Genomic DNA, 17,076 nt, shown 5'->3' with positions numbered 1-17,076 from the left:
CTGTCTCAAATGACATAAGTCAAGAACAGGTAAGCCAGAAATTTTTACATATAGAACTTAAATTAATGCTTGCTACAAGAAACTGGAAATTTCAAGGATATATAAGAATAAAATAAAAAGCCACCAGCCTGTGATTCCCCCAGCCTGAGATAATGTTCTTCACATACTGGTGTATTTCCTTCTAGTCCTTTGGTACAGACATGCAAATATTATGTGTATATGCTCATTCAAATGTTACTACTCATAAGATATGTATAAAATACACTTTATTAGATATAAAATATACATAATACAAATCAAATGGAGATCTCCTGACTGCGCCTTCCTTTATTCCATCTCCTCTTTTCTGATAACAAACTCTTTCTGGTCCTTTGGCAACCATCCCTCTTCCAAATGAAGCTGTCAGTCACCTGACTCTAGGTGGGTACATGATCCCAGTCTCCTGGATATTGTGACTGGTTCAGAAATGGCCATGTGACAAACCAGAGCTAGAGTTCTTGTGCAAAACAGATGTCAGAGGTAAGCATTTACTAAGGGCCATGAGATGTAAAGATGATGTAAACCTAGAACTGCCAGGGACCATGGTGTGGAGGAGATGATCTGCCCGAGAATGAAGTCACTCAAGAGGCAAGCATTGCTGGTGGATGGAGAAAGAGAGAGCCCCGATGACTCTGAGCCTCAGGATCCAACCACGCCTGGAGACAGACCACTGCTTAGACATCTCAGTTACTTAAGACAGTAAGTTTGTTTTCATTTTCCTTTTTTTTTCCCTGTTGCTTCTTGCAGTGGAAGTATTTCTACCTTAAGTTCATCATTTTTAATATAGATGATTAAACACTGAAACTGATACACAAGTGTCAGCTATATACTCCTTTGCCAGGATCTTGAAGAGCCTAAAAAGGATAATGGGCTGGTGGAAGCTTGAGGGAAGATGTAGGAGGGTCGCCTGAGTTGGCTGAGCTCATCTCTTACACATGAAAGGCAATGAGATGAGAAAAAAGAGTGATCAGTTCACTTCTCTGCGCAGCAGAGGGAGCGCTTGCCAGCATAATGTAGTCACGACAGGAACTGTCAAACTTTTAACAGGGAAACTCTCCTGCGCATTTGTTAAAAAGCAGATTTTGACTTTGAAGATTTGGAATGAGGCCAGAGATCCTGCATTTCTAATAAGCTCCCATGTGATACAGATCAGGCTGGTCCTTGGATCACATCGTGAGTTACAAGTGTGCAGAAGAGTTCATTAACTGAGAGTACTGGCTGTGGGTAGAACCCTCCTGGGTTCTGCCAAGGAAATCCATGGCGAACTTAAGCCAGCTGCTTAACTGTTGTGGATCTCAGCTTCCGTCTGTAGAATGGGGGTAACAGCCCCAGACTGTGGCTTCCCTGTGAGGATGCACGGAAATAATGCCTACCCAGCACGGTGCCTGACACACGGTCAGTGGTCAACGACTGTCATTAATATTACTCTCGTAATACCCTTGGCAGTATTTCTCAAAGGCTGATCTGCGAATCTTCTGCATTAGAATTTCCTGCATTAAAAATACAGATTCCTAGATCCACCTTCACTCAACGTTGCAGGACCTCTAGAGATGGAGCCCAGGGAGCAGCGTTTTTAATAAGTACTGCAGAGGAACCTGGTGCAGGATGTCTGGGGACCGCACATCCAAGGTGGAGAGCAGGTGGCCAAAGGCGTGCGAGGACAGATGGGCAGGAGACACAAGGCTGAAAAGCAGTGGGTCAGCTTCCCCTGTCTGGGGGCAAGTGACCTACCTACATTTGCTAGTCATTAGACTGCAGAAAGAATGAGAGAGAGCCAGAGGGCAAGAGAGAGAGTGTGAGAGAGAGAGGGACAGAGACACTTACCTTAACTATAAAACTCGAATCTCCAGGCCAGTGCCAGAGGACGGAGCACATTTTCCACAGTAACCACCGCACTTCCCGACAACCCGGGTACCATCCTGCAAAAAAAAGATGCATCATCTTAGTCCACCTGCTTGGCTATTATGGTTCTGGGGCTTGAACTGGCTTTGGTGGGACTCATTCCGGTATGTACAGCAGGTAGGACTTCTCAGCAGAAGTGGGGACCAACATCCTCTCCATGGTCTAAAGCAGGGGCTGAGAAGCGATGGCCTGCGTGTCCCGTGTTCGTACGGCCTGTATCTTCACAGAGTGCACTTCAGTCTTTTGGCCCTGGTGCTTTCCCACCCTCTTTGAAATATCCTTACCTGCACTTCTTCCACACAGACCATTCATGGAGACTAATCTTTAGTCCCTTCACACTCAGCATGGTCTCTCCTCAAACACACAGCTGAAGAGTCTCAGTAGAAATCTATCTACTCATCAAGAACCAAAGGAAACCACTCAAAAGAATTGCTTTGCTTTTAACCTGATTATGGACATAGCTACCAGTGTCAAGAAGAGCGTTTATATTTTTAAATGGTTGGGAAGCAGCAAACCGAGAATACTATTTCTTGATAGGTAGAAAACACAAAAAATTCAAATTTCAGGGCCCGTCAATAAAGTTTTATCAGAATACAGCCATATCCATTCACTTTCCTCATGTCCTGGCTGCTTTCTTGTTACAACAGCAGGGTGAGTGGTTGATCTCACAGCCTCACAGGGCTACTCCACACACAAGTCACAGTGATACACTGTAACCTGTTTTGAGTGCCATGCCTATTGCAGTATTATAACATTTTCTTTTTTTTTTTTTTAAATAACCAGTGTATGTCAAAATAAGAAAAGACACAAAAAGTAGACTTTATTGTACTTTTAAGGTACAGTAGGATGGATTATTCTTTTGTCACATTTACATGGCAAAGCACTGCATTCATCATGCAATGACACTGTGTACATGCGTGCTCAGTCATGTCCAACTCTTTGCAACCCCATGGACTGTAGCCCACCGGGCTCCTCTGTCCACAGGATTTTCCCAGCAAGAACACTGGAGTGGGTTGCCACTTCCTCCTCTAGGGGATCTTCCCAGCCCCAGGGATCAAACCTGTGCCCCCTGCGTCTCCTGCATTGCAGGTGGATTCTTTGCCACCGAGCCAACGGGAAAGCACACAACGACACGGAAGTTGTGCTAAAAGAAGACGCTATACACCAATATCATCACACTTAGCATGTGCATGGTATTCCCAACTCCCAGGCAAGCAATGCTCAGGAATTCAGAAAACTTAGACTATCTCATCATAGTGTAATTCTTCACAAAAATAAGAAATCAAAGTGAGTAAGGATAAAAGATGAAAAGATGTAAGCGTCCAAGTGGCGCGTTTGTTAGCGACATAAAGAAAACAGTCTACTAGATGGTGAGTTCATGAAATCTTGTTTAACTGGAACAGCAGAAGACATATGTCCAGAGAAAATCAATTTGTTGAACACTGTTATCCTTTTGGCAAGACCAGTTGCTCCAAAATTTAATGACATTTGGGAGCCACATCAATAAACAATTTAAAAACGAAGCAAATTGGAATGGTTTCCTGCAGTTTTTGATGAGAAGATAGATTTTACTGATACTCTTTCAGTTGTTTGAGGAAACCATGCTGAGTTGTGAAGGAACCAAATAATTAGTCTCTATGAACGCTCTGTGTGGAAGAAGTATGGGCGACAGTATGTCAAAGAGATAGAGAAAACACTAGTCAGAAAAACTGAAGAGGAATCTGCTAAGATGTGTTGACAACTAATAATGGTAAGATCCATGTGTGGAGAAGGAAAAGCTTTATTTGGACCGATTTACAAAGCTTGCGAAAATGTAAGATGTTTAAAGCCTGTGATTATTCACTGTGGAAAATACAAGACCCTATCCAGTGTCATCGAACCCATGGTGTTAATAATGAACTTCTTTTTCTATCATAGACTTAATCTTCATCAGTTTTGGGAATTTGGTTATCAGGACGAGAAGTTGAATACTCTGACTTATCCTAACATCCAGCAGTTGGATGACGTAGGAGTGGTAAAGTTTTATCATGAATTTTGAGCTCAGGGACAGGATAAATAATTTTCTGAATGAGAAACTGTCATTGAACACTTAATGGTTTTGGACATTATCTTTTGCTGCTGACTTGATAATGTTTCTTAATGAACTGAAGCTAAAATTACAAGGCAAAAACTGCACTTACAGGCTAAAGTTATACTGTGGTAAAGTCATTTCAATAACAACTAACATTGTTTGAATCATAAATCATGTTAAGGTGCTTTGTACACTTCCCAATCTGTCAAATGTTAAAAATGAGAAGCTTTATTGCTATTCCACATACATTTATAGTGGATATACTTTGTGAGTGTGAACTACAGTTTCAGCAGCACTTTTTGGACATGGATGTAAGTGCAAAGGAAATTTTCATATTTCAAAATCCATCTAATGAGGTAACTGAGGAGAGCTTCCATCTCACCTTCAAGTACAAGTGATTCACCTGTAATGTAATGATGTGCAGAAAGGCAAATACCAAGTGTAAAATCTAACGGAATTCCGCCAATAGCTGCCAAGGCATGAAAATGCTCAATTAAAGTGATGTGGTTGTAGACGAGACTAGTGTTTGGCAATACCTATCTCTGAAAATAGACGTTCATAAAGATGAAGTGCAGAACATCTCATTTCAGATCAGCATTAACAAATAAACACTTCGAAGCAATTTTGGTAACAGAGAACACTGATTAAATAAAATGTTATCCTTTCTCAATATTTCATTCATTTCCTTGGTAGATTCTGGATAACAAAAATTTACACTCAATTATTATTCTGCTTTGAATTTAATCATTAAATTTTTTGTGTAAATTTGTTTTCATTCTTGTCGTATAAATATATATGTAATATCCATGATTTTCACCTCCTGGATGGCAAAATCTAAAATATTTACTATCTGGTCCTTTACAGAAAAGGTTTGCTGAACCCTGGTCTCTAGCCTTGTATAGTCCTACCTGTCTGGATTTGTCTTGCTCTGTTCTTGTCCTCTGCATTTCTTTGGGTTGCTCCTCTAACATGCCTCTTAACACAGGGCCTTTGCACGTGAGGCTCCTCTAGCTGGAACTCTCTGCCCTTTCCCTCTCTGTGTGAACTGGACTCTGTGTGCATTTACCAGCTTTTGTCTGGTAAATTCTTCAGAACTCAGCCCAGAAGCCACTTCCTCTGAGAAATAGTTCTGACCAAGTTAGCAGCTGCACAGCACCCTATAAAATGGGGTAGTTCTCTCTTTATGTCTGTCTTCCCCCGCTGGAATGTAAGCCCCATGATGGCAAGGCCAGTGCCTTGTTAGAATACTAGGGTCCCCAGAACCTAGCAGGGGTCTAAACACACATTTGTTGAATGAATCCAGGAAGGCTGAACAAGTACGCTCTTCTCTGTGAGCTGCAGTTCAAATGGCCCTGTGACTCAGCCCCCTTAATCTTTCCCCATGCTATGAAAAACCCCTTATGTAACTGCGGCATCATATCCCAGTTTGTAAATTACCATGTCATGTGAGCCACCCTCCACCCCTGACTCCTGCACAAGGTTTGGCATCTATGATGTTTTTCTCCACTGGGACTAATGCTGGTGTGAATCTTACATGTGTGCACATTTCAGAATCTCTTTGGGCCATATTTGATTCATATGGCCCAATATGGAAGTCTTTTGAAAACAATGGATAATCTCATTAAAAAAAGAAAAATAGCTGAAAAAGTTTTGAAGAAATTTTGAAGAAAAAAAAATACATAAGTTTCACTCTTTTAAAAATTTGCATGCTTTTGATTATGAGTGAGATTAACTTGGAGGGCTTCCCTGATGGCTCAGTGGTAAAGAATGGGCCTGTAACGCAGGGGATGCGGGCTGGATCCCTTAGTCAGGAAGATCCTCCAGAGGAGGAAGTGGCAACGCACTCCAGTATTCTTTCCTGAAAAATCCCAAGGCCAGAGGAGCCTGGCGGGCTACAGTCCAAGGAGTCACAAAGAGTCAAACGTGACTGAGTGACTGAGCATGCATGCACAAGAATAAGTTGGAAGACTGAGTTCCATCACCCCAGTGGATCTTGGTTTTAGGGGCCCATGTTAGTTCTGGAGCTAGTCTGACATCATCAACTAGATCTGATGCCAGATCAACTGGCTCTCTAGCCAGGAACTTTTCCCCTAGGCTGAAGTATATAGGTCTGGTGGCCTTAAGGATGCTGACATAGTAGAAATGCCTTCTGTCTCATTAAAGCTTTTTTTTTTTCACCCAAACTCTTCCTTCCCCAGCAGCAGAGATCAGATTGCCTCAGACTTGCATCATATCTTTAAATAACCTTTTTAAACCTCAGTTTTCTGGTGTATCTGTAAAATGGGGATAATACGTCTCCCCTCATAGGTTTGCTGCAAATGAAAGAAAGCATAAAAATGCCCAGAATAGCACTTGGCCTAATGTACGTGCTCAATTATTAGTGATCATTGTCATAATAGTGCTTTTTAATGTGTGAATTTCCATCACAGCCTGTTCTCATGGAGATAAGGAATAGTCTGGGTAATTATAAAATCGCTGATACTCGCTCTGCAATGTTCATGTTACTTCATTAACTAGGACTCTATTAATGTCATTTAGGTAAAGGTTGAACTAACACTTATTTCTAGTACAGAATAAAAAATATATGTACTGAGAAAATAAATAGCATAAACATGACTGTCATGGAAACAGTAACTATTTCAGAGAAAAAGGTATGTTTTCCAGCACTTTTGAAGTACCCACTCTCATACAATGAAACATTAACTGTAAATCATTTTTATTTCTCCATTAAAGCAGGTCCTTTAAAATTCTCTTTTCAACAAATATTTTGTTAGCAGAGTTTGAGCTATTACATATAATTAAAATGAGCGACTCTGTGTTCCATTAAGAACAGTTTATAGTTCATACTTTTCACTCTTTTCTCTGCTTTCTTCAGTCAATATGACCAAGGGAGGTTGATTCACGTAATTTAGGAAAGCCAGCACATCTTTGATTAAAGTGTGCTTATTTACATTTCTTTGGAACTGCTGGGAGTGAAACTGCCCGTTAAAAAAAAAAACAGTATTTGTTTTTTTCCCAAATAAAGTCCTAATCACACATACACAAATGTACACACACACAATGTATAAATATCTAACTTCTATGGGATCATACAGAATAAAATGTACACATATATAAAAGGTAGTTTCACTCCACTTGTCTGTAGTAAATGTATGATTTTTATACTTGGTGGATAATTGAATTTTCACAAATGAATTGTGGGTTAGGACGCAGCTTATAGTAGATAAAAAAGAACTGATTCTTTGCTTGCTACACACACATACATTTCTCTCATGCTACTTAAACTCCATTGATTGTAAATGAACTGAAAGATTAAAAAAAAAAAAATAGGAACTGAGTCCATCTCCCATATAGTAATACAACTTTAATTTTTAATTTCAAAGTAATTCTTGGATTTAGAGCCCTTCCCTCAGAAAAACAGTGATGGTTAGGCCTCAGGGCCAGGCACCCAGCCTTCAGAAACACAGGCTCCCAGCTCCTCTCAGACCCTGTCCCATCCCCTAGGAACACAAAGCAGCACAGAGACCCAAGGACACCCCTCCCACCCTGCTTACAGGAACCTGCCTTCACTGTGCCTGGCTCTGAGGACCATTCTGGAACCTCTTCCAGGACGGAAGGCGAGATAGTAGCTCTGAGAATGGGCATCTTTTGGGGTAGGGGGAGTGCTGGCAGGGGGGACTCTCCCGGATGGGGGCTGAGGATCTTCTCACATCCTGAGTGCGCTCATGAGTTGGGGAAGCACAGAATGTCACTGGCGAAGGAGCTTAGAATGCCAACCTTTTCTCTCCAATCTTACAGGTGGGCCAAGTTCCCCCCTTTCTGTCTGGCTGCCCCTCACCCACAGAGCAGAAACTTGGTACAGTCAAAGCATTTGTCTAGAAGCCCATGCCTGGACCCAGGAGGTGCCCCATATGCCTCAGTCCTGGGTGAGGAAGGGCCCGTGTGGACAAAATCCACATGGTGTGGTGGGTACCAGCCAGGTCCAGGCTCAACCTCTGCTCAGGCTGCAATCCCATCCTCCCATCACAAGCAAGCTTTCATCTTTCACCACCGTGACCAATTCTGCAACCTTATGGCAAGCCTTAAGCCTATGAAAATGTGATAAAATTAACAGCCAACACTTACTGTGCCCCTGCTGCCTGTCCAGTGACATGCAAACAGCTTTATCTCCCTATTTCATTTTTGCTCCACAAGAACCCAACTGGGTAAGACCACCATGATACCCATTTTATAGATGAAGAAACTGAGGCCCCTGAGAAGTTAAATAACTTGCCACGATGGCAGAGCTGGTAAAAGCATGTCAGGTGATCTGACTTAAGGGCCTGGAGGCTTAGCCACTATACTCTGCGGCTTCTGTGGGCTTTGATTTCAGTGCTCTCCCAAGAATTCAATGAGTAACCTGGAGAAATGGGACTGAATGCATGTAAACTGTCCAGTAAACAGAGGCGCTTTCAGTAACAAAGGTTATTTCAATAACAAAAATCCTTATCAGTAAAAAAAAAAAAAAAGAATTCTTCCCACTACACATATACGGGCAGCCAGTAATGAACCTGACACAGACTTCTTTTTACCAGGTCTGTTCCTGTTGGTGAGACCGTGTACCCATCCTACAAGTGGTTCTGGTAATTCAGTTTTACCCTGAATGACTGGAGCTTTCCTTTAGTTTTTCTTGGGGAAAAAACAGTTTATCACCAAGCAGGTTTAGAAAATGGAGGATTCCATTGTGTTTTTCCTTCTGGTGCTCCCGGCAGAAAAGTGAAAGAAAGTGAAGCGTGAAGATGAGAGGACTGAATCAAAGCAAGGCTGTTTGGAGTCGATCAGGACTGGCCAGGATCTGTGCAAAATAGAGCAGACCAGCTTCAGCCCCTCAGAAGCAAGACAGTGGTAAGGCAAGGTGGGAGCAGGATGTGACACAGCTTTTCAAAGTGTGTTGTGTGGAACAATGGTAATTTGGGGAAATTAAGGTCTGATTTTGAAGAGAAGGCTCTGTGACTGGTTTAACTTAGGTCAGTGGTTTTCAAAACGTGGTCCCAGACCAGGGCATCAGCATCACCTGGGAAATTGTTGCGAATGTACATTTCAGGCCCCTCCCCAGGCTGGCTGTGTTTTAGCAAGTCCTGGCCCAAGTTTGAGAACCACTGATTTAGGGAAATGCTGGGTTCAATAGAACCACACAGGTTTCCTTCCTGTACACTTTATTCCAACCTCCAATACATGCATGGTTAGTTACTGTGACTCTTACAGAAGGAAATAAAATATACAATTTTCCCGCAAGTGTCTTAGGCTGCGGAAGCCTATTTTCATGGAGCATCCCTAGAGGATGCTGCTCTGTGGACCACACAGCAGGTCAGGCACACAAAACCTCGTTTCTGGGGGCTGCTAGGAGCTACAGATTGCTTAGTTCTGGCTCATGGGGATTAATAAGGAGTGCTCGACAGACCCTTGAGACTAATTTTGAGCTGTCTCTCTGAGCTGTCATGGAACACCAAGATTAAAAAAAAAAATTTCTGACAGGCAATTGTGAAACCAATTCCCTTCAGCACAGGCGGAACCTCCCCGGAAGGCTAGGGGAACAATCAGCCCATCTCCGCAGGGCAGTGATCACTGTCGCCACGAGGTGGCGCCCCAGGCTGCAATTACTTTTAGGTTCTGGATGAACACTGCAGTGACACTAACAAAATTGAAACTAAGGTTTCAACACTGTTTACATATATGGTTTTCTACATAATCATGGCTTAAGTATGACCACGTTTGAGGCAATGCATTTTTTTTTTGTCTCTCTTGGTCACTGCAACATAATATATAGTAGAACATAAGAACATAATTTCTGGGCCCACTGTAAAGCACAGCAAGTGTGCTCTCAGTTCTCTTTATTTCTTTCAGTACAAGCAAAAAAATTAATGATTAAATTATAAGCAATCAATATAGCCATTTAGATAAATCAGAATTGAAGGAGTTAATTGACTTTCAAAGAGAAAAGTTGTTTTTTTTTTTTTTCCTCAAAGACACAGATTTAACCCTTGAAGCTAAAAAAACCTCTGAAATAGTTCTGGAACATTATAATTGATGTTTATTCTCTTCCTGGGTGGAAGCAGGCTGATTGAGCTGTTTCTTTATATTCGGATTTTGATAGGGTTTAGGAAATGGCAACCCACTCCAGTGTTCTTGCCTGGAGAATCCTAGGGACGGTGGGCTATGGGGTCTATGGGGTCTCACAGAGTCGGACACGACTGAAGCGACTTAGCAGCAGCAAATAAAAACACCGGATGCTTAATCAGATGTGAATTTCAGATAAACACATTCTTTTAAAAGAAAGAGTATGTCCCATACAATGTTTTAGACATGCTTATAGTAAAAAAAAAAAAAAAAAAATTAAAAAATCTTCCTTATTTGAAATTCAAATTTAACTGGGCATCCTGCATTTTGTTGGCAACCTCACCTTGGAGTAATATCCCACTTTCTAGTCCTCTTCTTCTCTCTCAATTTCTTACTTTTCTGAGGAGACCCTGAGACAGAGGTCACAGCTGTGGCAGGACTGTGGCCACAGGCCATACATTGTAAGTTTCCCATTTGCCTGTGGGTCAGCTCCTGCCCCTCGTCCTCGTCCTCGGAACTTCTTGGCTGGAAAGGGCAGCGCTTCCTGCCCCACCTTAGACATTAGACACCCCTGGGGAATTTCAAATTCTGCCCCTGTCACAGATTCCCTGAGTGAATCTGGATGGGGTCCAGGTACATGCATCTTAAACTTTCCCAAGTGACTCTAACATACCCCCAGGCTAAGCAACATACGCAGACCACAGCGGAATCAGAGTGTCCCTCTGAGAGCTTGCTCAGCTGTCGGTCTTGCTCAGAAGCTCTGGGGCCCCAGAATCTTCATTGTCAACAAGCTCCCAGGTAATTCGGGTGCTCTGGGGTGATCCCACTGTGAACAGCTAGATTTTAGAGCAAGAACTGACTTGTAGAGCCTGTGAGTTTTTCTCTCATTCTCCAGAAACCCTCCTGATGAATGACTCCTTTTTCCAGCCCTTTTTGTATTATTTCATTTCTTCTGAAACAGACATCACTGTCCCTAAGCTCGCATAGGTTAATTGCATGTTGGTTAATTAATTGCAAGATATCTGAGCCACACACGCCCTTAGAGGCTGCTGAGTGCTTTTGGCATCCTTCTAATTGCTCCCATGGTACTCCGGTTCACATCTCTGGGAAGAATTCATCAGAAGGGTAAGCAAGACTCTGCTCCACTCACCTGTCCACGCGTCAACCTTCCATTTATGTCCTCAATTTTCTTCCTGACACTTCGTAAAATGGTTTGAGGAAGTTCCTTTAGCATCATAGCCTCAGAGGGAGGGAAAGAGGAGGAGAAAACAGAACTCATCCTCCAAGCCATGGGGACCCTTACCGGGGACTTCTTGATGTCAGAGACGGCATAATTCCCTTGGGAGATCCATCTGGCAGATTCAGTTAGAGACAAACCGGTTCCGTAAAGGTTGATGCTAAAACGACCCTGGAATAAATGGCCAGTGAACAAGATTTTTAGTCCACGTGACATCCTGAGCAAAGGTCCCACACAATAAAAAGGTAACCTGGAGAAAGATATTAATTCATTATGATAGCTAACTAATGACTGAGGGTTCTTTGTAGTGGTGGTGGTGGGGGGCGGTTCTGAACGAGGCACTTTACATGCATCATCTCATCCATCCTTGCAAGAGCAATCTGAAGGGGATTTTCTTCACAGATGGGGACAGGGAGGCCTGGCGAAGGTGATTAACTTCTCCAGGAGACACTAAAAGCCCAACTCACATTTTCCTAACTTCAAAGTCCTCACTCTCAACCACCGCTATTCTGCGTCCCTAACACAGCAACCCTGATGTTGCTCACAATTATCAGATTCCTACAGGAACAAAATGCCACAGTGTAATTTTTTTAACAAGATCTCGCTGCCAAAGCTTCCTGGGCTTCAGCTCCCCACCGCGCTGAGCACGCCGAGTCCTAAGCACAGCGGGGCGAGACTTCAAAGGAGTGGCGCGTTCTCAGGATTAGCCTGCAGAGGGCGCGCGCGGCCTGCGCTGGACCAAGGTAGGGACCAGCCAAGCTTCCAGGCCCAGGGAACCCACACCTCCCAGCTGCGCTGTGGGATTCCTTTCCAAGCGTGGCCTCGGGTGTTTCCATTTTTATTTCCAAGGAGACAGGGCAGCAGAGAGCCTTTCCTGCCTTCTCCATCTGTCTCTGTGTATTTCTCTCTTGCAAAAATGACTCCACAAAGGCATCTTAAATAGATTCATGAGCAGTTTGGGAGTAAAAAGTATGCTTTCTGCAAGAACTGCAGACAGTGGGTGAAAGCTTCCTCTCTGAGTCTTAGGACACAGTTTTTTGTCAAAATGGTCTTAAATACATCAGAGTAGTGAGGTGGAGGCTCACACCTAACCAGACCTACGTGTAAAGCCGGCTTTTTCATGTGCACAGATGATTTACCCTGTAGGAACCTCAGTTTGTCCATCTGTAAAATGGAAGGTAATAGTAAGAGTGCCTTCCTCAGACTAGTATAGTGATGACTAAATGAAATTAGCTGAGGGCTGTATGGCTGGTCCCTAACAGATGTTCAAAAATATTGGTATTAGTCCTGCATTTTCTTATTGTTTTGTAAGTGCTAGTTTTCTCTCTCTATTATAGCAGTAAGCTTATTGAGGGGTGGGACTTGGCATTGCTTTGCCTATTTATATCAGTTATGGTTTGTAACATATGACGAGGCACTTGATATAGTCTTGCTGTGCTTAGTCGCTTAGTCGTGTCCGACTCTTTGCAGCCCCATGGACTGCAGCCCGCCAGGCTCCTCTGTCCATGGAATTTTCCAGGCAAGAATGCTGGAGTGGGTTGCCATTCCCTTCTCCAGGGGATCTTCCTGACCCAGGAAACGAAGTCAGGCCTCCCATATTGCAGGCAGATTCTTTACCAGCTGAGCCTTCGGAAAACCCTGATATAGTCTTAATAAATATCAATATTACTTCCTAGCTCTTCCATGAAGACTTCCAGGATCAGGTGTAACTTGGAGGTTTCCTCTCCATGTTGGTTCCATAAATGCTAAACAGTTTATGAACTCTTTAGGGGCCTTAAATCCTACGTCTGTACACTGGGAACAAAGAGCGTTCCTATTCACAGAGGTGAAGGGAGAATTTAGTGCAGTCTAAATCAGTGGATTCCATCAGAGGACATTTTTGCCCCCATGGGAAATCTGGCAACCTCAGGAGACATTTTTGGTTGCCATGTCACAGCTGGTGGGTGTGTGAGCCACCAGCAGCTGATGCAGAGAGACCAGAGTTATTACTACATATCCTACAAGGCACAGCCTAGTCCCCAACAACAGAGAATTATCCAGCCCAAAACATCAGTCGTGCTGTGGTCAGGGGGAGGAATTTATCCTAGAATCCTGACTCTTCTGCCTTTAGTGCGATCTCAGGCAAACGGGTTACCCTTCCTGAGGCCATCTGTAAATGGGTAATAAGACAGAATGCAGAAGATATGACACACCTAGCCCATTACCTGGCAGAGAGCACGTGATGTTTTAAAATATTTTTTGAACTGGTTTTATGACAGTACTATGCAGATGTTAGTGGTTGTCGTGTTGAGTGACTTCAATACCCAGGTATCTGTGATTGTGGTCACACCAGATGCTCAAAACCCTCCTTGCCGAGCCTCCTTAGACATTGGCTTCTGGATGCTGCATTCGCCCACCTGGCCAATTCTTACTTTCCTAACCTCCCTCCCCTGCAGAGGGCATCCACACAGATCACAATGCCCAGCCCTCACTATTGCCAAGGATACCCTCTTCTTTCCTTCCTTATCCTGTTTCCCATGAAGACTGCCTGACAAGCCTACATCTCAGAAGACAGACGTGATACGCTTTGACGTCAAAGTCCTTAGAAGGAGCAAGTTCCTAGCCCCAGGATGTGTCAGGCTGATCCCCAGGTTCAGTGTCTGAGCACGTAGCTGAGCGGATTACATGCTGGCTAGATCTGCCCTTTCAGAGCAGGTGATAAACAAGTTTTTGTTCTTATTCTCTCTCTGGCCTATTCAGGGTCAGGGATTTGCATTTTTAGCCAGCATCCTAGTTGATAATTAGCACTCTGAAAGTTGCCTGTCATCAGTGGAGCGTAGATCTACTGTCCTTTCCAGCTCCAGTTCTCTGTCCCCATAGGCCTTATCTTCAGGGTTCTAAAGGGCATGAGAGTTTTAGCTACTATCTCCTGTTGCTGATTTAAGAGTAAAGGTGATTAAGGCATGCATACACTAGATATTCCAGAAAGGTCAGCAAAAGATGTAGCTTTGACAAAGGGAGGCTTTTGTTCTCTGCTGGACAAGGGTGTATGCTGTACAAGTCTTGTCTGAAAACAGGACCAGCCAGACACGTCTGCTTTCATGGGTTTGGACTCAGATGCACTGGCATCAAATCTGGCCTCTACCGAGCACCAGCGTGGGTTTGGATAGATCACCTGACCTCTCCACACCTCTCAGCTGCCTCATCTGGAAAAAGGGCGCATTCTCACAGAACGCTGCGGATGATTACATGCTACCCTGATTTAGAAATGCTGAGCACAGTGGCTCAAGTGTAGTGAACACTCAGCAGACACTCATAACACCAGCAGTAAGAATAACGCCACACGCACTGTGATCAGGATAACAACATGCACTCTGGCTGCGAGGGCTCTTGGGGAACCCACCCTTAATGATACATAGATCCTTAAAGCAACAGCAGTGGATGAGGAGGAAAAAGAAGCAGACTGTCAAACACAGCATCGCTCTGCTTTGATACCTCTGCAGTCACAGATCAGAGGACAAGCAGGACTCCCGAGTAGTTTGCACAGTCCTGCTTTCTACAGGCATTTCCCTGGAAAAGTGATTTGAAAAACTCCCGCCTTTCATCAGCATAGTTGGTGCTCAATAAACTTCTAAGGAATTTAATTCTAAAAGTATCTGACACGATTTAAAGAATGAACTGGAAAGAATACAAGTTAGCCTCATACTGGCTTCACTTTTCTCACTTAGTAATTGCATTAGTGTCAGGATTTAGCAAATCAATCAGTTCCTTTGTCTCTGAGTTATTAAAATAATCAAATGCAAATTACCTCTCATTTACTTAAGTTTCACCAAAGATGCACATATCGAAACAAGAAAATCCTGAGGCATTTGAAAAGGGCAGGGACAGCCAATCTATAAGCTGTTAAATGCAACCCAAACGAATGGGGTGTTTGAAGTCATCAAGTGCTCTAAAGAAACCGCACTTCAAAAGTTTTTCAATTCCTGGGTAATGGAGAAAAGGCCCCTTTTAACATTCTGTCCTTTGTTTATTTTCTTTCTCCCCTGAGAGCTTCCTTTTCACTGCTCTAAAATGTTTAGCAATACTTTCTAAAGCTTGGGGCTGAGAAAACACGTCGTTAAAAGAAAATTCAGATGTGTTTGTCTTTGGATGGTCTCTGGTTGTGTGTAAATGCATCCTGGGGAGGCAGTGGCTGGCACTCTGAGCAGATCCCAATCCCAATTCCTAGAACCTGTGAAGGCTCACAGCAACACAAAGATTTCCAACATGGAGTTTGACAACAGCTTTATAAAGACCTCATGTAAACCAGCGGAAAAAACTGGGGCCAGGATCTTCTGTCCAGAATCACCTAATTCATTACGTGTGTCCTGTCCTCTCCTTGCAGAAGCCTCTGGCAAAGACTGATGCCTACTTGGCAAAGTGAGCCAAGGATGATTATAACAGCCTGTTACAAAAGGCAAGTCAAATGAACAAGCCACACCTCTAAGGAGGCAAAAACCTGCACAACTGTCGAATGGGTAAGACGGCCACTGAGCAGCTCTGCTGGAGACAGAATCCAGGAGACAGCTTTGCACTTCTTGGTCCAGACACTGCACACTTATGCAGTGGAAACTGGACTGACAGGTTTTCTGTGTCGTGCAATATTCAGAATTTTTAACGTCTGACAGCAGAGTGTTGGCATCTGCTTGTACTGCCTTTTGAGAAACAACCGTGTGCATCTCTCCCTAACTCTCCTATTTGTGATAGGACACTGACAACCTGAAACCAGTCAGGGAGAAAACGGACACCCCAGAAAGGGGCAAATGCTACAAACCACTGCTTCCCCCTGCCTCCATCCCTTGGAGAGCCAATCATTAAACATTTACCAACATCATCATTTGTTTAACCAAAGCTTGCCATCTGATATCTGATTTGTTTCTAAGTTTTTACCATGATCACTGATGCATTCTGCTGAATGCAGAAGTCTGGCTCGTGGCCGTGACCACTTCCTTAGGAAGCACCCCTAGGAGCTGAGAGGCTGGAGCATCTGTGAGGCCTGGATACAGGTGGCCAAACTGCCTTGCAGCTAGAGCTGCCATTATGATTACATCTGCAGAAACAGATGCAGCCCAGGGTGGGGGCGGGGTGGCCAGGGAGGGGTGTGGGTCCCTGGGGGCGGTGGGTTGGTGTCCCTGGCACGTACCTGTGGGCACTTGGCGGCACTGTAGCAGTCCCCAGCAGTGGCAAAGGGGACGGGATGTCCTTCATTGGTCCTGGCAAATTGTAAGTCAGTGGCTGTGGGGTTTTGGAGAAAGGGTTGAAGGGAGGGGAAAGGTGAGAGCAGGAGAAAGAGTTTGGACAGGATATTAACAAGGAGACAGAAGGGAAGAAGAAGAGTTAGAGAAGTCACAAGAGGGTATGGGAAATTAAAAAAAACAATCCAAAATATGATTAGTGAGCAAATGGATCCAGATGTACACTTGCTCTGCTCCCCACTCCCCCAGTCACTGTATTTGTGGTTCCGAGAGCTTCCTTCCCTGGGTTTTACCAGCACTGTCTGTCTCCTCACAGTATGGAAGCCAAAAAAAGGGGTTTCAGATGATTCTGGACTCGATTCCTATACAAATAACTGTGTGAATCACCTCGCTTAAATGCAGTGTAATTGGATGATTGTGAACCTCCTGTAGACGGCGGCCGCCTTGGAGGCTGCAGGACTGGGGAAATCAGCCAACCAAGCATTTCCAGCTACTTAGCAGTTCCTCCCCGAGGCTCA

General features: G+C 43.8%; 1 protein-coding gene across 5 annotated transcripts in view; it reads right to left on the bottom strand.

The window, feature by feature from the left end:
• ADAMTS9 (ADAM metallopeptidase with thrombospondin type 1 motif 9) overlaps nt 1-17,076 on the bottom strand; it is a 162,532-nt gene that overhangs the window by 1,547 nt on the left and 143,909 nt on the right. For 4 of the 5 annotated variants that reach the window (XM_086367020.1, XM_086367022.1, XM_086367023.1 and 1 more), the window contains 3 exons: nt 16,507-16,598; nt 11,412-11,516; nt 1,864-1,958 (listed from right to left, as the gene is read on the bottom strand). In XM_086367020.1, the coding sequence (XP_086223146.1) occupies nt 1,869-1,958; nt 11,412-11,516; nt 16,507-16,598 (287 nt within the window). In that variant the 3' untranslated portion in view covers nt 1,864-1,868. Of the gene's footprint in view, nt 1-1,863; nt 1,959-6,699; nt 8,847-11,411; nt 11,517-16,506; nt 16,599-17,076 lie in introns of those variants that run through there. The other variant, XM_086367021.1, reaches the window with a different exon arrangement.

The sequence above is a fragment of the Bos grunniens genome, chromosome 22, assembly GCF_055505025.1.
Source record: "Bos grunniens cultivar Pamir isolate PY7600 chromosome 22, Bosgru_T2T1.0, whole genome shotgun sequence".
In the NCBI taxonomy this organism is placed as follows: Eukaryota; Metazoa; Chordata; class Mammalia; order Artiodactyla; family Bovidae; genus Bos; species Bos grunniens.
Note: the sequence above shows the minus strand (reverse complement) of the source record. Positions and strands in the feature narration are given on the sequence as shown.